The following is a 15258-nucleotide window of genomic DNA, read 5'->3' on the forward strand; positions in this document are numbered from 1 at the left end:
ACCCCTTTAAATATTTAGGAATAAGTGAATTTCCCAGTTTATGTGTTCAACCCTAAAGTAATTATTTATTTTGAGAGAATAATATTAATTTTTGAACATAGTTGATTATTAATTTGAACAAATTCAAAATGACAAAACGACTCATATTTAAGGGGAGAATATAGTTCACCTAGAAAACAAGGAGAGAAGAGTCAGAGCCACAAAAATTGAGAGGGGTTATTAGTTGAGCAAATAACAACACCCCACTAACTGCTATGGATAGTAGTAGTATTGCCTTCGTTTTATTTTATTTTACTCGTGTTAGATTTGATACATCAGTCCACACATTTCTTAAGAAAGTAGTAGTTATTAAGGGTTTATTTTATAAAATGAATTTTATTACTTAATTATATTTTGGTAATTCTAATTTGACTATTACACTTTTAAAGTAAATGATAAATTTATCTTGATCCGTTAATGTGAACAAATAAAATGAGATATATATTTTTAGTATAAGATTTAAGTAAAATAAAACAATCGTCGTATAGTAATAAATAATTGCATGCAGCCATGCCATGCAACTATAAGGGATGTGAGTTAACAAATGATTGGTCCCTTTGGGCGGAGCATCACGCGTTTTTAAAATTCGATGCTCCAATTACTTAATAATGCATGCTGCTGTCTTGCTTCATTTACTTACCACTCCATTTGCAGCTGCCTCGCACTTCCCAAGAAAATTTATATGTAACAAATGCATGTTTGGGGGGGTCTAACAAATAAATGCAAAAAATACTTTTTCAAAGTTGAACTTCTACCCTATCAAAATTCGAGATCTTCAATTAAGAATGAAAAAGCACATCACTTCATCAGAATTCTTGATGGTACACTATGAGATATTCATTTGAAAAATAATACTATTATCAAAATAAAAATTGAGATAGTTAATAATCTAGAAGATATATGTTAAAATATGTGTAGGATGTTTCAGACACCATGATTATAAAAGGAAAAAAAAATTACTAGTATAAAATTTATTTATGTAGTGCTGTACTGTGCAGTGTGAGTTGAATCTGCAGACAGCCTTGCTTTTGTGTGTTGGAGACAGTTGGGATGGTTGTTTTGCATTTACTACTACTGAGTACTGGCCTTTGTTTGACTTTCACTCTTTTTGTTATTACTCCCTCCTCCCTCCATTTCTATTTCTCATAGTTGGTATTTACTTGACACGTCCTTTACGGAGCAACAAATAGAGTGATATTTTACTATATCTTTTAAATATAATAAATTAAATATTTTAAGAAATATGTTGAAAAATAACTATAGTTAATAATAAGAATAAATTAGAAACTAACTATAGTTAATAATAAGAATAATTTGGAATTAAGTGATAAATTATATCTAGGTTAAAACAAATTGGACAAGAAAAAGTGGACAGGAGAATGCCTTCTTGAAGAGTGTTGAAAGCACTGAAAGTATAGCTCTCTGGTGTTTGGTAAGTTATAAATTATTACGTACCATTTGACATGAAAAGTTTTTTCCTTCTTTTATTAGTTCATATTCGCATTGGGTTCCTCCCAAACCTGAAATGAGTATTGTTGAAACTGTAATATGTAGTAATATATTTGTTTTTCCGTTCTATTTCTCAAATAAATTGCACTTGTGTTTTAAGAGAAAATACCTTTTAGTTCTGTACATAAAGCGAAAGGATACAGTATAGTACTTGTCTTGAAAGAGACTCTTATTTATTTGACAAGTAAACGATTTTTCATTTAACTTTTCAAATCTCTTCATTTAATTTCACAAATAACTGTCGTGGTTTTGCATACATATTTATGTAACTTGTTACTAGTATGTCAAAGGAGCAAAGGCGGAGGTGTACAGAGTGGCTGAGTGGCATTATGACAAGAAAGGAATCTTCAAATCTTCAAGGCAAACAAACAACTGCAGATATCATAGTAAAACTAATTGTATAGGGAACTGTTTTATAGGGGAACTTTCATGCCTAAGCTGGCAAATGTCCTCAAAAGAGTTGAACCACTATCCCTAATTTAGAGTACCTTGAATGTAGCACTGAAACGTTGGGGGCCAATGTACAATATCAGTGAACTTGGTGATGTAATTCCTATTTGGTAATGAAATCAGTCAGCTACCCAAAAAATAAATAATTAAATAAAACCAATGCATATAGGATGATTTAACTCTCATATTTTTAACTTCATTCTTTTCTTCTTCTTTTATTTTTGATGGAGGGAATAATGAATAAAGCCTTATCACGCTCTCTAAGCAAATTAACAAAAAAGAAGACTAGTACTCGAAGCATAAACTCCTGCCTGATACAGAGGTTTAGTAAAACCTCTTCAACAGGCATCTGATTAAACAAACTAGAGTGCAGAGATCAGAGAAAAATATACATCGATTATGAAAATAGCATTACACTACACTAAACACCAAGTACTACTAATCATTCCCCAAAGTCAGCACCAAGAAATAATCTTACAGAATGTATCCACTTTTTCACTAAGGCGACAAACATGGCAGCACGGCAAAGAATGTTCAAGGCTTCCATAGCTTCATGGTACAGTCTTCTCCATAGGTGGCAACAAGGTTTATATGGGGATGGTGAGTAATACCAATTACATCCTTTTCATGTACCTGCCAAAATGCACAAAATAAAACTCAGCACCTTACCTTTACTCCAGTTCCAAAAGCAAGAATTACGAAAAAGACCTCCAGGACTTGAAACCAACTACGCTAAAAACCCACCTAGAATTTCAATGCATCTGAGAGGAATAACTATCATATTCGACATTCAACTGGACACTAAGCAAGTGTATGTATAAACATGCAGGGACACAGATATGTTTGTGTTGTTTGGGGGGTGGGGGTGGGGGAGGGGGGGGGTTGTTTAATGGTACAAAATAGTCAATGTAGCAATATCACTGTATATATATATATATATATATATATATATATATATATATTTGAGAATTGGTTATTAATCACTGCATATTTGATTTTAAAATGCGAGTGGAATTGAGACCGAGGGGAGAAAAACCACAGAATCAATAAACTGACCTTTCTACTATTGTCTTATTTTACTAGGTAAGTTAGTTGGAGAGGTATTATGAGAAGAAAAATGAGACGTGTTAAGACCAAAATATTCATGGTATCCACTAATTTTTCGTATAAATATTAGGTAAGAAACTGAAAACCAGAACACATCAGTGAATTATAATTTTTTGAAACAGAAAAACACTTGAGAATTCAATATCCTCCTGGTACTCTGTTATTTCTTCATCTTTTGACAAATACAAAAACATTCAACTTAGCCAGCAGCATCCAAATGTGAATATGTATGTCTGAGGTACATACACATGTCCCAGCAATGACTGAGTGAGCAAACAAGAGATGAAGAAAGCAAGAGAGACTCGTAACGATACAAAGCTCAACTGTTAACTCTACAAGTATGACTTGTAACTGAGACAATAAGTAAAGAACACGAGGTAATCAAACTTCATGTCAAAGTTGAAGCTTACCTTCATCAGATGTTCCAGTTTGTTTGACTGATAACTGAAGCAGTACAAGTTTCTGTTGGAATGAATAAACCATATGATCAGCATAAATGGGGTAACTCTTTGCATTAAATATCAATAATACCACTTAATAAAGTTCAAAAAAGCAACACTTGCAGTGCAGTAATAGTTTCAGATAGCTCGACCTAAATCATAGTAATTAAGTTGAGTTTTAGAGAGCATAGACAACTATAGCAGCAAGTCCTTGAAGTTTGTTAAATGTAAGAGGAGAGAAATCTTCAAGGATGAAATAAAATCAAAGTTCACCAAAGTAGCATAAAAGTCCACTCTTTCTCTCTTTTCCCTTCGAAATAAGAAATAATAGACCAAATCTTGAAAAGCCATTAAAACAAAGGGACATAATTTCATATCATACCTGTCTTCACCAACACAGTAAATCCATTCTCCTTTTGGTGATAGACAAGCAGCCACAAAGTCTCCACCTTCTCTTTTACCAGATGAGAAACTTTTGACAACCTAGATGAAAATTGCACAGCATAAGTTCCTTGCTATTTGCATTCTTTTCTAAAATTTTGAAAGATTACAACCACTCCAGTCCATTATCCTTATGTTTAACTTCTTTCAGAAAATAAATTTGACATTTCGATTTCCATAAAAAGAAAATGTCTGTTGCTTGTCAAAAATACATCTATTGCCCAACTTGTGACTCCTAGCTTTGGCAAAGGGAAAAATCTACCAAAATTAAAATCTAAAGAAAGGGAAAGAAGAATGATCCACAAACAACAATGCTCACCTGTCCTTGAAGTGTCATCAGATAAATAGACGATGTCTTATTGCACACTATAATGTGATCGGTATTTTTAGGGAAAAGATGGACAGAATTCACAGATGCATCACCACCCTATAAGAGAAAAAGATACAAACGAGTTCAAAGAACAAAACCGAGTAAAAGAAAGGATCCTGAGAAAAACTAACACATAATAAGTAATATAATGGTTATGCCCCAAGCAAGTTGAATACCCTTAAAGGAGGAGGTGGTTTAAATGTTTGCAGACACTCCGTAGTTTTGGCATCCCAGACCTGTTTTGAGGCAACTCAGACAAATTATGCACACAGAATAAAGTAGATAACCCAATATAAATGAAAAGAAAATGGAAAGCTTCTCTCGTCCATCACTTGAAAGACAGTAATCTTACCTTCACTGAGCCGTCACTAGATGCCGTGATGACTCGAGATCCATCAAATGTAAAGATGGCATCATTCACATAAGATGAATGTCCCCGGAATTCTTTTAACAATTTACCTGATTTCAGGCCATGAATTCTACAACAAATGAAACAAAAATATCAGGCATGCGTCTCCCAACTAAGACCAACAGAGTAATTAAATTATAGCTGTAACGCGCTTCTGAGGATATCATTTATAGCTAAAACCACTACGTCAAACATCTACTGAAGACATGACATCGCAGCAAATGGTCAAAGGACAAAAACCTTGCTGTGCTGTCAAAGGATGTGCTTAAGATCTGTGTTCCATCTCGAGAAAAGACAAGACTGGTGACACCCTGAGAATGTGCACGTTCAAGGCGACGCAAACACTGACCAGTCCTTATGCGCCAGACCTACAAAATACAGTAACATAAGAGCAAGCAAGTCAAAACCAGATCTAACACATTGACATTAGAAAAAAACATGAAATAGGAAAGTGTTCTTTCTGGCTTGGCTAACAGCATAAGGAGCCATTTTATATGTAAAAACTTTTATTATGGTGAGCACAATGCAACTGCTGTTCTGTATATAAGCAGAAGTACATATGTTCTACTCCTACACTAAAGAGAAGTCAGAAGTTCAAAGGGAGTTTCTACAAGCAACTATATTTCGAAATATGTTGCGGCTTCTTTGTTCCCGAATCACCTGATACAATAAATTTGATGATTTGTACTTCATCAACAAAATTGATGAATTGTAATGTATTCCCTAAATTTTATAGCGTTGACTTCTTATTGTCAGTTGTCACCACATTAAACATGATACCAATCCAGTTCCTTTATACAAAACACCAAACCAATCCATAAAGATGTGATTAGCTTGTCAGTCATTATGTTTTTATACTGAGTGAAAAAACCTTTAAACCAAGTTCAAACATGACACGTTGCTAAGGCCTGTCCAATATTCTAACAAGTACTATCTTTACCTAGCTAAAATAATCATATGTATAGGCATATGAAGGATGTGCCATAAACTCAACAACTTGGACTCACGCATTGATTCAGTAATTAAAGTTTCTGATCAAACAGGTAATGTAAGCAACAATAGCCATTATAATTTTGTTTCTTCTCTCTTTCCATTGATTATTGAATCCTTCTTCTCCAGCTCCTACCAATCTTAAAGATCCTTTTTTTATAAGTAAATATTAAGGATCATTATTAAGCTGCTTTCAATTAATTAAACATATAACGCAACACAATATGCTTTTTTGAACTACGGCAACACAATATGTTGCTTCAGCATGTCATTATTCTGGATGCAGCAACAACAACGGCAGCATACTCAGTATTTATCCACAAAGCGGGGTCTAGGGAGGGTACATGTACGCAGTCCGTACCACTACCTCAAAGGTGAGGTAGAGAGGCTGTTATTATTCTGGATGCCAGAAAGAAACCACACTTGTACATAAAATATATCCAAAATGCAATTGTACACACGTAATTTTGTCCCTCCCAAGAGTGTATTTTTACTCATTTACCTTCACTTGACCGTGTACCTCACCCCGTGTGATTATCCCTCCACAAAATGACAAAAATAACAAAATTCCCAACAAATTAACACCCCACCCAATCAAATTTAACCACCTCACCTTATCCTAACCACTCACACTCCTACCCATCTCACTACCCTACCCAAACCCTACCCCACGTAGCCCCTTCACGTTTTTTCTTCTCTTGGTAACAAACCCATAACATACATTCTCACAATATATTTACATACACACCCAGAGAAGAATAGGTGCCCAGCATCGGATTCCATCTATGCACACACAACACACCCCGTGAAATACACACACACCTCACAATTTCCATTTTACATACAATACATGTACACACTAATCAGAGACAGAGAACACACACTCACTCATCTATCTATATACACACACTGGAATGGAACAACAAAAAGAAACCGCGGAGAAAAATGGTAATTGAGGGAGAAAACACAATGAGAGAAGAGTAAAACAGAGTTGATCGGAGAGAGATCGGAGAATCAGAAAGAGGAAAACACTCGCCGGAAACAACCTGTCCAGTGGCGCAAACCACCGGAAAACAAGTTCCGCCCCTAAGCTTTCGAAACCAGCGACCAAAAGCCTCAAAAATCGACCAAATTCACATACTCAGGCGAAATCCCGCACAGTTTCCGGTGAACAGCCGGCGAGCTCTCGCCGGAAATCCCATCGGCTATCGACCATCATCCACCCATCGGAGAGCGACCATAATCCGACTCAACTTCACTGTTCTGGCATGGATTTTGTCTTTGTTTTCGTGAGCTTTGGCTTGGGTTATGAGAAGTAGAAGCGGGTGTGGGTGGAATTCGACATCGACATTATCACATTATCAACTTGGGGATTTCGTTGGTTGAGGTTTGAATTGAGGTTCTCGGCGCGGACTCCATCTTATTTAATTGAGTAATATTTGATTGAAAGCGACATTAAGGTCCATTCTTCATCTCATTCTTGATTAATCTTAATTGCTTGATGTTTTGTGTGGTAAATTTTAGGTGTGTGGACTTTGTTGTCGTTGATTTTGATATATTTGAATCATCTCAATGATTGAGATTGTTGATATTGATGGATTGATTGTATGAATTGGATGATCAAATGATTTGGGCTCAATTCGAGGGTAAATCTTAATTTGGGGTGGTATTGAAACTTGTCTAATTAGTAATCTCATTTGGTTTATTTAAATTGTTATCTTGATTAATATTGATGTTGTTGAACCCGATAGTGTCATATTTTAGGCTGAAATTGATAGGCAAATTTTAGGTTTTGGGGTAGGCAATTCATAAGATTCTATATCATTGGATGTGTAAATATTTGTGTTGAGTGATTTCTCCACTTTTATCGCATTTCATCAAATATATTCATTCGTCGGGGAATGCCCCGAGGTCACATTGTACTTGTTCACCGGGGAATGTCCCAAGGTATCATATATGCGAAGGAGGTTCGTGATCAAGGCTCGAGGCACCGGGTGGAGCGTAGTTTAGGATTAGTGTAGTTACGTAGGTTTACATTTCAGTAAATTTTTATTTTGGGCATGTAATAAATTGGACTGGACATTATTTTTTTCGACTTTTGATTGTTTGATTGTTTGTTTTCTCGTTGTGTGTTTTGTTGGTTTATGCATTTCATACTTCATAGTGTCTTACTAGCCGATATACTCCACGAAGCGACCGTGGTCGAATCACGGGACCGAGGGGTGCCTAACACCTTCCCCTCGGTCAACAGAATTCCTTAACCGGAATATTTATGCGTGGATCAGTTTTAAAGAGTCAAAATCTTTTTGAAAAAAGATTTTCAATGGTGACTTGGCACACCTGTTTTATGTCAAGTGGCGACTCTGAATTTTGATTATTAAAAGACCTTGTCGAAATAAATTTTCATTTTTTGTCACTTAATAATAAAAATCCTTTCAAACTTAAAATCAATCTTTTTGGTAAAAAAGAGGTGTGACAGCAGCTACAATATAGCAATGTTAAAACAGATTACTCAAGACTTCCTCAAGTGTTTCAGTTTTCCCGGCGGTATTGGCAGGATGAAGATAATAAGAAATAGAAAGGTTTTACTGTATATCTGGAACATGTTCTTCTCACTATTTAGAATTGTCTGGGTCATGTCTAGTAATGTAAAGGAAGTCTGAATGTTGATGTTCATGGAGAGTTGGAAAATCCATCAAGAATGTCTGGAAAATGGCTTGGTGCATCTGGAATGAACAGGATAGAAGATGTTTGATGGTATCACAACTCCTTATCATGTCGCCAAACCTAGTGTTTATTAAACCCCTTTTTTGCTGGCTAAACAAATGCACATGTAACCAGTAATTAAAACATTTTTGGATTGCATCTTCTCTCTAGTGTTGGTGTAAACTGTCGTATATGAGCAGATACGTACATCTTTATATTGTAATCTTTGCTATGCATCTAACTGATGCCTTCCGAATGAAATTTAATGTATAAAGCTGAATAGAAACTGAACCTTTACCTTTATTTTTCCATCTTGTGACCCAGACGCAAGCATCTCCGAGTCTCTGCTAAAATCAACACAAAGGACAGCATCATCATGCATCATAAAAGTTTCCTACATAAATATTCAAGAAGTCAGAAAATACAAAATATTCAACCACAAGCATGAACATTCAGAGTTCAAAAAATAGCTAAACACAATTTCGGATGCATCAGCTGCTGATCAGGAAATGAAAGAATCAGGAACCCAGCACTAGACGAAACAAATGCAACGAAGTGGCAATTCCAGGAGCTAGAGAGTATTTAACAACAAACAAAATGCTCATATTACCACATTCATTATACCCCCAAATAATAAGAAATTAACCACGATTAAAAAAAAATCCAAAAATGACGACAAATGCACCATTAGGAAAAAACAGCCATATGATTAAATATGCACAAACCAAGATTCAAAGCCCTTACGCCCCCACCCACCCACCCCACACACACACGAAAGACACCACCACCCCACAAAAAGAAAGGAGGAAGACAAACAAATGAGCCTATATTTATGGAATTGTAGATAACAAACAGGTTTACATCCCTTCTCAATAAAAACAACTTATTTAGATTTAAACTACTTGCATATTGACAATTATGAAGGAACAATTGCTTAAGGCAATTCACAAGACAACTAGCAGACCTACAGCTGAAATATGCTGCATCTCCTATTCATTAATATATATTTGGCAAAATAGTGTAGAAGTTACACAACTGCAGTTGCCAAAATGAGAATATATCAACAACAACAACAACCCAGTGTATTCCCACAAAGTGGGGTCTGGGGAGGGTAAGATGTATGCAGACCATACCACTACCTTCGAAGAAGTAGAGAGGTTGCTTCCGATAGACCCCCGGCTCAAGAAAAAGAATAGTAAACAAAATGAGGATATATCCCAGAACGATTTTAGCATCAGAGATGAAACAACCACAGAAGTATGCTTGACTTCCAAGAAAATACGGCCCAAAAACTAATCAGAAAATTGAAAAGAAATAAATTTATAACTCACATCAGCCTGATATTGAAGATCCTTCTTCAGTTTTCCACTTATGTGATCCCAGACCTGGTGAGTAATGTAACAATAAATTGAATCAACTCCATACCATCAATTACACATGAAAGAGAAGGAATAAAAGTAAAAGAAATACCTCAATAAATCCATCAACTGAGCATGAGACAAGAAATTGTCCATCCGGTGAGAACCTAGAACATTCTGGATGACTCTTCTTACCAAACTGCAGCACAAAATCCATTAGTTAAACGAAATAATCAGATTTAAATTTCCTATTCTTCCCTCCTTGTTACTCCCGAAAAAGAAAAGAGGGACAGAAAGCTTGAAAAGGAAAAAACAGAGATTAGGAAAAACCAAAAAATAGTTGGACAAACTTATCTAGTGAGAAGCCTATTAACAGAAGACACCATTGAAACGAAAAATGAAGAGACAAAACATGCACGAAGGTGACTAACCAGCTGAGAGCAATTTCAGCATGTGGGTGGATTTGTAATAGGAATAACAAAAAATAAACTCCCCCTTCTGCTATGACCTTTGCAAAAGGATACATGAGCACGAAAAGCAAATAAAAATCACCGTGTTTTTGAATTTCACAGTGACCTCTGCAGCAAAATCGAAAGTTGAAAAGTTTGATGTCTCAACAACATTTCTCTATGATGAAGTTATAACCACCCTAATATGCAACACAAATTTTAAATCCAACGTGCAAATAAACAAGAGTTTAATGTCAACAAACAAACCTTAATAGTGTGACTGAGGGTTGTCGGATACATCTCCTCTTCATCTTGTTTCATAGCAGCTGTTCCTCTGAATAGATCAAACTGTGTTCCAGGTGGAAGTAAACCTGAAAAGTATTGTCGGATACATGAGCATGAAAATCAATGTTTGTTTACTCCTCCACACAGTGAAAATGCTCAGAAGTTTAATGTTAATTACTAACAAGTCAATCGAGAATCTAAAGGAGGGATTTCCTGCAGTGATGAAAATAATATATCTTACCCTGATGCTGCTGCCATTTCAAGGCTTGACCAATCAGAGCCATTAAGCGTGATGGTGGAACAACAGAAACCTCAGCCGAAAGTGCTGCAATGCAGCGAACGAAATATGTTATAATCTTAAGTGTATTTTTAATCAAATTATGCATTAATAAGTACATACATTTGACAACATGACACTCCAACCATTTCAATCCTAAAATATCATAAACTGCTCAGTCCTATTTAGTACTGTTGAATTAATGTACTTTTTAGCGAATTACAAAGACCACTATAAGGCCATCATTATGCAGATAAGATAATACAGATCTCAGAATATTATATATTTAAAGACCACATAACTTAGAATACAGACTGATAATAGGAGGAATTGCGACAAGGAGATGTTAATCTGGTGGGAATGTGGGATTAAAGTAATAGGAACAATGGTAAGATGCAGCTTTTTATGTAGTGGTTCTTAGGATGAGTGACAGATTAGGAAGTACACCATCCCTTTACTTGGCAGGAACCTTACGCAACTACCTTCAGAGGCTTTACTTCAAATCACATTTCAGGTGTTCGTTCTTTTTTTCCTCTAATGAAGTAGTCACATCTCAGGTGGTCTTTCTATGCTTCTTTGAATAGTTTAACAGGCTAAACAGCTTTACATTCTTCTCGGCATCATGCAGATTGTTAACCTTTGTTTACTCTGAATACGGAAATGAAACAGCTGTTCTTATAAAACTTGCTCCTGTGTTACATGCAATATTTACACGTATTGCAAATATCTTCATTCTAGATTTCCTTTCAAAATTCAAACTAAATATTTTATCAATCTAAGCAAAATCGTATTTTCACAACCTTGGGAAATTTGGGCACGCCTTTTCTCCTTGGTTGAGTCATTATAAGCCTGCACATATGACATTTACATGCAAGGTCAAAATCCACATTCAGTCAGACCTCAAGCCAAGGGTATCAAGACAACTTCAAGCAGCTAAGGATGTGGGACACGGTTAAGAAAGCCAATTATGTCGCACCATCAGAGATCTAACAGGACGTTGAGCACATGTAGAATCCAAGTAAAACAGGTATACTTTTTTCTAATTCTGTTTTATGAAGAACAGGTTTACTTTTTTTTGAGGAGGGAAAGTAAAACAAGTATAGTTGTCCAGTTAACATGACATGCGTCGTGAATAATACAAACAACAAGCGGCGACGGTGATCAAATATCAACTAGCGCCATTAAAAAAGATATAGTTTAACCATTTTTTAAAAAAAGATCACAAAGTTTAATCAGTTTTTCAGAGTATGATTCTGACCTCATGTGGATCAAAGTAAGTCCGAACAAGTAGATGCTCGAGCCGCAAATATCTTTCAGGTTGCTCCTGTTTCATGACACCCATCACGTTGGTTTGCCTTAAAATAGCTCGTGCAGTATCCATCTCTCGAAGTTCAATCATTTCTAAGACAATCTATCAGGTAAAGGAAAGAGTTAGGAGCATAAAAGGTTGTACTGAAAAGAGACAGCAAAAAGATGATCAAATACTTCAGCGAAAACCAAGAAAGAAAAGAAATATTTGCACATAATATTTTTCCGTCAAGCTGAAGTTCATCTGAATACAAAACCAGATTGTCAACAAAGCACATTGAACTAAATTCTGAAATTCAACTAAGCACATATGCAAAAGTCAATCACACGAAACTTAATTCTAAAGTTCTGCCCAGGTGCATGCAATTAAAAAAAACTGAAGCCCAACTCAGTCAAGCATACAACAATCGTGATGTATGAAATCAGCATCACAGAGACACTTGGATGCAAAGTGGAACCCAACGACCACAAACTCAGGATTCCAATTGGGAGCCAAATACAAATGCAATATAATTTGCAAGGAGTAATAGAGATGCTTGAATTGTCAAATTGGAAGAAATATTTGTCATTTGGTTTTGTGTGTGCATAGGTCGGTTGAAAATAGATCTATAGAGTGGAAACAAGGAGAACATGCTCTCATTGAAAAAAATAGAGTGTGGTCATCACAACACAAATGAGGATTAGGCATTAACAATTAGAGATTACACAAAAAGAGCCTATTATTAGAATGCTTACAGAGGTACAACTCAAGTAAGACTACAAGCCCCCTAATTTCCATATGCATTATGCTGATTTCTTGAAGGTTTACACTTTGTACAGATTCATCTCTTTCAAATTGTATGTCTTATCTACTAGGTGAGCTATCCATGGTGCCCATATGACAAGTCAGAAGTTTCCTACCAAACGGGAAAAAGAAGTCATCAAAGGCGAAGAGAAGTATCAAATCTTCCAGGGCTCTAACCGCAAAGCATTTAGGGCTCAGGCTATAGTACAAAAGATGCAATCGAATGATAAAACAGAAAAACATACACAGACACACACATTTACATGCATATATAGAAAATTAAAAAATTAACTACAAACCCGTACAACAATAATATGCAAAAAAATTACAATTTGTGAAAAAACAAAGGGAAAAAATCGAGTCACGAGTCAGCGCAGGAAGTTCATATACAGTGTCAAATTTTTGTTTCAAATGCAAAAATGCAGTTTGAGGTTTCTGATCCAAATTGTGATGTGACAGGCTTTCTTATAGTAATTTTTGTTGATTTCCTATTCCTGAATCATGATCACTAATATTTTATTCGTGATGTTTCCTAGACATTTAATGTATCACTTTGCACACTATTTTTATTGTTCATAATAACCATCTTCAAGAAGGATCCCATAGGCGATAAGGGGCTTGGTGCCTACGTCAAAGCACAGCTAAGCGAGATAAAGTGTGGAACCTGTCGTTGCACCCAGTTTCAAATATCAAGTGCGCTTGTATTACTTCAATAACAAATAATATTCACTCTCACATCCAACATATTTAATTCAACTCTCAAGAAACTGTGAATCCATAAAAAGAGCAAGAGGATATAACCATAAAAAACACAATTTAAAAAAGGATAACATATTAAAGTTTAGGCATTAAGGATTCTCTAAAACAATAAAGAGTTGCAGACCTGCTCATATAAATCCTCCAGTATCTTTCTAGGCAGCTTAAGTTGTGCAACTTGAGGTAGTACTGCATCCCATCTTCCACCATTAATGTCAGCTATAAAGGTTTCAAGGCTGTCCACGGTATTAAGAGAAACCTGGCACTCATTTTGCAATGTCTGGAAAGATTGATGCAGAGAGTTCTCCTTGCAGAATTGAAGGACAATCTTAATGACACTGCAGAAATAAAGATAACATTAGAATAATAACAATAAGATAGTCAACCCTCAGGGGTTGGCCTGGTGGTAATTGGCTTGCCCTCTGAAATTGTTTGCACCCAGAAAACAATTTCAGAGGGCCATCGGACTGGGTGAAACCCTGAATTACCCGTGGTGCACTTGCGGGAAACTCCTTGCCGAGGGCCTGTGCACCCCCGGGATTAGCCGGGGCTCGAAGAGTCTCGGACACCCGGTGCAAGTCAAAAAAATAATAATAACAACAATAAGATAGTCGTATGCTGTTCCCAATTGATATGTGTGCAAGATAGTATCTAAAAAATGGTCCCGGCAGAAATAGCTCAACTAACTAATCAAAAGAATGGGTCGACTAGCTAGAACTGCTACTTACACATGCTTCAATTCAGAAACAACTTGTATCCAGTAATGTGCACATATCAATCAAAGACACTTAACACATATTCTCTGCCGGAGCTTATACCGATCTTGTTGCAATACATGGCACCCCAAAACAAAATTTGGTTATCCTAATCAAGGGTGTCGCCTAGTGGTCCATGAGGTCCCAGCGGAGGCAAAAATATTAGGTGATTTTTTCTCATCTATCTAATCCTTCAGTCGAGCTGTGCACAACCTAGTCCGAACACCACATTTATCAAAAAAAAAAAAAAAACTCTTGTTTATTTTACACGGTTCCTTGCCCTCTATATTAGTTTTACTAAGATATCAGTATATATCACACATTATGAAACAATCAACCAATTATATCCACTCTGCGATTAAAGTTGCGATTTTTACTTGATTTCGGTCAAAATAAGCAAATTCTATATCAAATTCTAAAAAGATATAGAGAGAGACAGAAAAAGCTTACTCTCGAGCTTCGATTTCGAGTGTAGAAGACATTGATAAGCCCTAGTTCAGCCAGTAAAATCACTCACTCATGATAAGCAATACATACACTATTACATGGGTTGGGCCTAGAAATGTTCTTTCAACAAGGCTTTTATATTTGGGCCGGCCCATAAACCAACAACAATCCACGGACCCATCCACATTCCATTTCCTTTTTTAATCTAAAATTTACATATATACACAAGGTAACTTTACCTTAGTACAATAAATCTAATATTGGAAAAGTAATTACATAAATCTCAAAGAAATTACAGAAATCCCCTCTTTTTCTACTTTCTCTCTCGTTCCTCTTATACATCCAAAAAAAGTCGCATTTTGCTCCCATTTTTCTCCC

The 15258-nt window shown here is 35.9% G+C and overlaps 1 protein-coding gene across 1 annotated transcript; it reads right to left on the bottom strand.

Moving 5' to 3' along the window:
* Window positions 1–2290: 2290 nt before the first annotated feature.
* Window positions 2291–15003, bottom strand: LOC107880056 (suppressor of mec-8 and unc-52 protein homolog 1). The gene is made up of 16 exons (XM_016726981.2): window positions 14884–15003; window positions 13806–14016; window positions 12089–12241; window positions 11631–11679; window positions 10795–10878; window positions 10536–10639; window positions 9932–10018; window positions 9793–9846; window positions 8760–8855; window positions 5006–5133; window positions 4709–4835; window positions 4533–4592; window positions 4306–4413; window positions 3928–4028; window positions 3516–3567; window positions 2291–2631 (listed from the first exon to the last, which is right to left on the bottom strand). The coding sequence occupies exons 1-16, from the start codon at window positions 14913–14915 to the stop codon at window positions 2533–2535; spliced, it is 1545 nt and encodes a 514-aa protein (XP_016582467.1). The 5' UTR covers window positions 14916–15003; the 3' UTR covers window positions 2291–2532.
* Between the last annotated feature and the right edge of the window lie 255 nt (window positions 15004–15258).

The sequence above is a fragment of the Capsicum annuum genome, chromosome 1 (genome assembly GCF_002878395.1).
Source record: "Capsicum annuum cultivar UCD-10X-F1 chromosome 1, UCD10Xv1.1, whole genome shotgun sequence".
NCBI classification, from domain to species: domain Eukaryota; kingdom Viridiplantae; phylum Streptophyta; class Magnoliopsida; order Solanales; family Solanaceae; genus Capsicum; species Capsicum annuum.

Coding starts and splice junctions, on each gene's coding strand:
- LOC107880056 (XM_016726981.2), bottom strand. CDS start 14,915: ATGTCTTCTACACTCGAAATCGAAGCTCGAGA. Junction 11,680..12,088: donor CTTACTTTGATCCACATGAG/GTCAGAATCATA, acceptor TCATATGTGCAG/GCTTATAATGACTCAACCAA. Junction 5,134..8,759: donor CACAAGATGGAAAAATAAAG/GTAAAGGTTCAG, acceptor TGTATTTTGTAG/GTCTGGCGCATAAGGACTGG.